Source organism: Triticum aestivum, unplaced genomic scaffold, assembly GCF_018294505.1.
Source record: "Triticum aestivum cultivar Chinese Spring unplaced genomic scaffold, IWGSC CS RefSeq v2.1 scaffold28961, whole genome shotgun sequence".
NCBI classification, from domain to species: Eukaryota; Viridiplantae; Streptophyta; class Magnoliopsida; order Poales; family Poaceae; genus Triticum; species Triticum aestivum.
The window spans coordinates 273-6,133 of NW_025235449.1; the positions used below are offsets into that span (position 1 = coordinate 273).

Consider the following 5,861-nt stretch of genomic DNA (forward strand, 5'->3'; position numbering starts at 1 on the left):
AACTTGTATCGCTATTTCAAGATGATGACGAGAGACATCAGTTGTGTTCGATGATGAGTATGATGATGACATGATTTGATGAGACTATTTATATATGTATGATATAATTAGATTTGTATGTGTATGATATGATTAGATTTGTATAAAACCTGTAAAAATACAAAACAAACATGCATTAGAAAAAAAATCAAAAAATAATAACAATAGCAAGGGGTTCGTGTGTAGCATCAGCGAGCTTTTAGCAGTAGCGCACTTTATGATGACGCCCTGCAACGCGCTACTGTACTGCTACATATGTAGCGTCATAGTGCGCACGCCCACGCTACCTATAGGCCCTTTACCCACGCCACTGATAGGCTTTTCCCTAATAGTGTGAGCGTGCCTTTGGGATTCTGCAATATCAATGGGACATTGTTCGGTATTTTGCTAGGACTTGAAGCACCAAGAAGTTGTGGAACATGATGACTGCTTGTGTGATTATGCACAATATGATCGTAGAGGATAAGTGCTCAAAACATATCTACGATCAAGTGATTGTAGATACGTTCCGGGCACTTATCCTCTACGATTTTCATCATGAAATGTGTGATTGAGAAATTCACATGCAGCTCCAAATGATTTAGTTGAGCATATTTGAGCTCATGTGGGCAATCAATAGATGTATATTTTTTTCACATGTATTCGAGACAAATTAATTTTTATTCGGTTTGTAAAACTGTACTAAATTTATTTGGTTGTGAAACTATGCTATTTTTTATAGTGAAACTATGCAAAATGTATGCATATTTGTTAAAAACAGCGGCCTGCCGGCCACATCGGCAAATATGAGTCGCAGGCGTTGGGCGCTCTGCCGGCCCAAATGATAAACTAGGCGGATGTCGAGCGGGCAGCCGACCCAAACGAATAAAAAACAGACAAAATTATCATATGTTTAGGTCGGCACGTTAGAGTTGCTCATAGATGGTCATTTTTGCACGTGTCCGTGTGTGAGAAAGGAAGGCAACAACCTGCTAATGCGGACATGAGAAGGCCTTGGAAGCAGCAGAGTGATGATGAATTGTCGAGAGAGCTTCATTGTTGGACAGGATTGCGACCGTTGAGTCTGTTACAACGGCCAGAATTAGAAGTGAGGTAGCCCTCTGGATTAGGATTGAGGGAGATTAGGATTACCAGCAGGTCGTTTTAGGCCTATGGTGGATGCTCCCAGTAGCCTGTTGTTTCTCTTCTAACATATGTACAGAACTAGTATTGTGTTCTATCCCCTTTCTTAATACAGAAGACGCACAGCTTGTGGGTTCTTGAAAAAAGCTTCATTGTTTCAGCCCATTGGGCGAACCACTGACGGCCCATTGGGCATTGGCTAACGCGAGAAAAACTCTCAAACCCTTGGTCGTAGGTTTCAATCCCCTTCCTCCTTCTCGCTCGACGGCACCACCCATCTTCCGCCGCCATGTCCATGCCGGCGGATCGCTCTCGTCCACGTGAGTAAGTCCATTCTTGGAAATAATCCAAACCTAGTCTCGTACTAGTATGCTACAGTAGTCAATTAGGACTATAGCTATTAGGCGTGTCGTGTCCTGGTAGTACAAGTTGTAATCAGGTCAGATCTTGTTTGTTCCAGGAGTGAGTAGCTCGTCTAGGTTATGTCTAGTCCGAGGTGTGTATATAAAGCACACCTGGGCTGTTGTTTTCTATGTATCAACCATCGCAAACTCCTTCACTGATCCCCTGGTCTGACATCTCATCTGTCTTTGTTTGTGCAGATCTTCCTCTCCTCCCTATGGCGGCATGGCAGCCGAGAGACTCGCCGACGATCTGCTCGTCGAGATCCTCGCGCGCGTCCCCGCAAGATCAGTGTGCCGCTTCAAGTGGGTCTCCAAGGACTGGCTCAGCCTCATCGACCACCCCGATCACCGCAGGAAGCTCCCTCAAACCCTAGCAGGCTTTTTTTACACTAGGAGCGACAACGGGGAGTTGCCTCTGGAAACAGAAGTCCGCTTCGCCGGTGTCTCGGGGAAACGCTGCCCTCCAGTCGACACCTCTTTTTCCTTCCTGCCCAGCCACCGGCGCGTCGATCTACTAGACTGCTGCAATGGCCTCCTCCTCTGTCGCTGGTACGGCGTTTCCTCTCTTGGTGATGAGTTTTGTTACATCGTGTGCAATCCTGCCACGAAGGAGTGGGTTTCGTTGCCCGACCGTAGCCATGAAAACAAGGTGGGCATAGAGCGTCTGGGTTTCGATCCGACCATGTCTTCCCACTTCTATGTGTTTGTGTTGCTAGAGAATGTCAACTTTAACGCCTACCTTTCTGAAGTGGAAGTGTATTCGTCGGAAACCAAGAGATGGGTTTACAAGGAAATTGGATGGAACAAAAGAATTGTGCTTCCTGCTGAGCAGTCTAGCGCTGTCTTCCTCAACGGCTGTTTGTATTTTTACTCCTTCGGCAAAAGGTCACCCTTTTTTATAGGTGTGGTAGACACGGCGGGGGAAACATCAATGAACTTCCATATCCCTGATAATTTGAATAATGGTTTTATTCAGCACTCACAGGACTGTCTGCATTATGCCAAGTTCAAGAGAGGTGATGGTAATGTGGTTCGACTAGTAGTCTATGTTCTCGAGGACTATGACCGCAAAAAGTGGAAACTGAAGCATAGTGTTAAAACTTCAGACATATTTGGAGGGACACATGTTACAGATTCCGATTCGTTTGCAATTCATCCGGTCGATTCCCGTTGGATTGCGATTCATCCGGAATGTAACTTAATTTTCTTCACTGTGGGGTCAGCTTCCACATTAATGTGCTATGATATGGACCGTCGACAAGTCAAAGTGATCTGCAGTCTTGATGGTTATCTGCCACGCCTGCCATATGTGCCATTGTATGCAGAGTTGCAATCACTGCATACATGACGTCAATACGAAATTCACTTCATGCATGATATCAATATGAAACCACCGCTGTCTTTATAGAAACATCTGTGATAGGAGTCATTATTTCATGCTATGGAGAAGTATCTTATATGTCTGCTTGGATTTGGTTCTCGTTTTCTTAACTGATGTATGCACTTTTTAAGCAAAAGTCATGATCAATAAACTCGTATCTTCTATTTTAAGTCAGGGAAAAGCATAAGCATTTTATTGAGAAAGAACTAGCCAATGATCGCTTGTCTGCTACTGGCACATGTGTGAAATATGTCACCTTTGCTCTTACGTATCTGTTATAATCCCTCTATTCCGTTATGTAAGGTGTGTTATTTTCGGCACATTGACCAAGGCACATGATTATAGACACTTAGGACAAAACTACCCTTGTCAAATTCATTGATTAGCGGCAAGTAAATCACTTAGGCTAGGAAAGGAAGAGATACACGCAATCGGGAGAGAGATGGTTTCCTTTTTTCTCTACAAGGAGAGATACATGCAATCAGGTGAGAGATACTTTATTTTTTTCGGAGGGCCAAGAACGGAATTACGAGGAATTAGCACAAATGCACCTTATATTGTGGAATTTTATTAAAAAAACAAATACACCTAATACAAACACATAGTGAAACTGGATGAATATGGTGTCACGTCAGTTGAGGCCAATTACTTCCAGTGAAGTTTTATAATAGATCCGAGCATATATTGTCGAAAGTGTAAATCCTTAATATCATCAAAACAATCATCATCTTGTTTTTATACAAAAGCAAGCATCTCCTTATTTTATTTTGAGGGGTTAAAAAACAAGCATCACCTGATTCGCTCGAGCAGGGCCAAGGCCTTCCAGAACTTAATGAACGTGTACATAGCCCAATCCGCGAGGATATAGTTAGCCCATTATTGACGCCCCGACGACCCATTCGCTAGCCAGGAAATGCGAAAGTGCCAGTCAAGTCCGGAAAAACCTATTTGACGTATTTCGCGTCAAACAGTCGACGAATCGCACAGGGAGGCAAGCTAGTGAGCGATTTGGGCTAGCCTAACTAGAAGGGTACGTACAGTTTTGAGGTTCTAGTTTTAGGAAGCTTCTAGAGGATTCCCAGCCGGTTTTCCTGGTTTTGGGAATCTTCTAGAAGTTCCTGAACTGGGTTTTCTTTTTTCCTTCCTAATTTTCTTTCTAATTTTCTTTTTTTCTTTTTGCTGCCCTATTTACTTTTTTCTATTTCTTTTTTCATTTTCTTTACTTTTCTTCTTAATTTTCTTTCAGTTTCCCTTTTCGCATTTATTTCTTTTTTTCAAAAAAATCTAGACTTAAAAAATGTTTGTATTAATTAAAGTTTGTTCATTTTCCAGATTTTGTTCCTGTTTTCAAATTTCCTTGACAAATTGCAGAAAAGATTAGTACTTCAAAATTTGTTCACTTCTTCTCAAAAAATGTTCCAAAATTAAAAAAAATAATACAGTTTAAGTTTTTTAGCATTTTCTAATTTTTTTCAGTAATTTAAAAAATGTTCACAGATTTCATAAAATGTTCCTGTTTTCAAAGCAGTTTGGAAATTTTAAAAATATATTTCTAAAATTTGTTCATAAACTAAAAAATTGTTTGGGAAAATGAATAAAATTTTGGAAAACTGTTCGCGTCACGCAAAATTTGTTCATTTAAAAAACTGTTTCTGTTTTCAAAATATGTTCACGAAATCAGGAAAATATAATTATATTTTCATAATTTTCTGGAAATTGAAAAAATGTTTGGGAGAATTTCATAAATACTTCTTTGTATTTTAATTTTTGTTCTCAAATTCAGAAAATGTTCGTGTTTTTTCAGAAAATGCTTCTACTTTCCAATTTTTTCCACAAATTCAAAAAATGTTCATGTCCTGAAAGTTTCTTCGCGATTTCAAGAAATGTACGCGTTTTTTATTTTTGTTTACAGCCTCGGAAAATGTTTCCACTTCCAAAATTATTCAAAATTTAAAGGAAACGAAATTTCAAAAAATGTTCCAACTTTCCAAATTTGTTCGCAAATTCAAAAAATGTTCATGTTTTTAAATTCCTCTCACATATTCAAAAAATGTTCGGGAATTTTAAAAAAGGTTCACATTCATTAACTTTTAATCACCAATTCAAAAAAAATGGGAATTTCAAGAAATGTTCCCGCTTTCCAAATTTGTTCACATCATCAAAATGTTCATGTTTTTCAAATTTGATGCCGAATTCCAAAAATGTTTGTCGGAGTTCAAAGAATATTCATGTCTTGAAAAATTTGTTCGTAATTTGGAAAAATGTTCGCGCTTTTAGCTTCTTGTTCCGTTTTTTGGAAATTGTTTTGCATTTTCAAGAAATTTCTCATAATTTTGAAAACAATCTCGTTTTCATTTTGTTCATTTTTGTGGAAAAGTGTTTGAGATTGCCAAAAATGGTTTGAGTTTTACATTTTTTGCTATGAAATATGATAATGTTTGCTATGAAATATGAATTGTTTTGCTATGAAATATGAAATAGTTTTAAATCTGTTTTGGCTTATGTTTTTATAAGGCGGGTTGCCATTTTGTCTACAAAATCCCAGGAATTCTGGTGGCTGATGCTCACTTGCAGTAGGTCATCCCTAGATCCTTGCCACTGTTGTATGCTTCTTTAAGTTTGGCGCTGCAATCCTAACATAGGAAGCTGACAGTCGCAGCACTAGCACCGCGCTCCAGCTACTGTGAAGTCATAGAATCGATCCCTAGTTTTTTTACTGCTTTTCATACTGCGATCGTGCCACCGGAAATGGGCCGGCCCAGGTTAGTCGCGCCCTGTGCGAAACGTCGGCATTTTGCCGCGGGAGGTCCTATGCGCCGCATTATGCATCAAAAATGCACAGGAGACAGCACGAGTGGGCCGGCCCATCGAGCTTTACCGCGAGACGAAAAAAAGGTAGAAAACACAGCGACGGT

At 40.0% G+C, this 5,861-nt stretch overlaps 1 protein-coding gene across 1 annotated transcript; it reads left to right on the forward strand.

The window, feature by feature from the left end:
* Positions 1-1,367: 1,367 nt before the first annotated feature.
* Positions 1,368-2,994, forward strand: LOC123176290 (F-box protein At5g07610-like). The gene is made up of 2 exons (XM_044590572.1): positions 1,368-1,485; positions 1,764-2,994. Exons 1-2 carry the CDS (start codon positions 1,451-1,453, stop codon positions 2,911-2,913), a joined length of 1,185 nt encoding a protein of 394 aa, XP_044446507.1. The 5' UTR covers positions 1,368-1,450; the 3' UTR covers positions 2,914-2,994.
* The last annotated feature ends 2,867 nt before the right edge of the window (positions 2,995-5,861 follow it).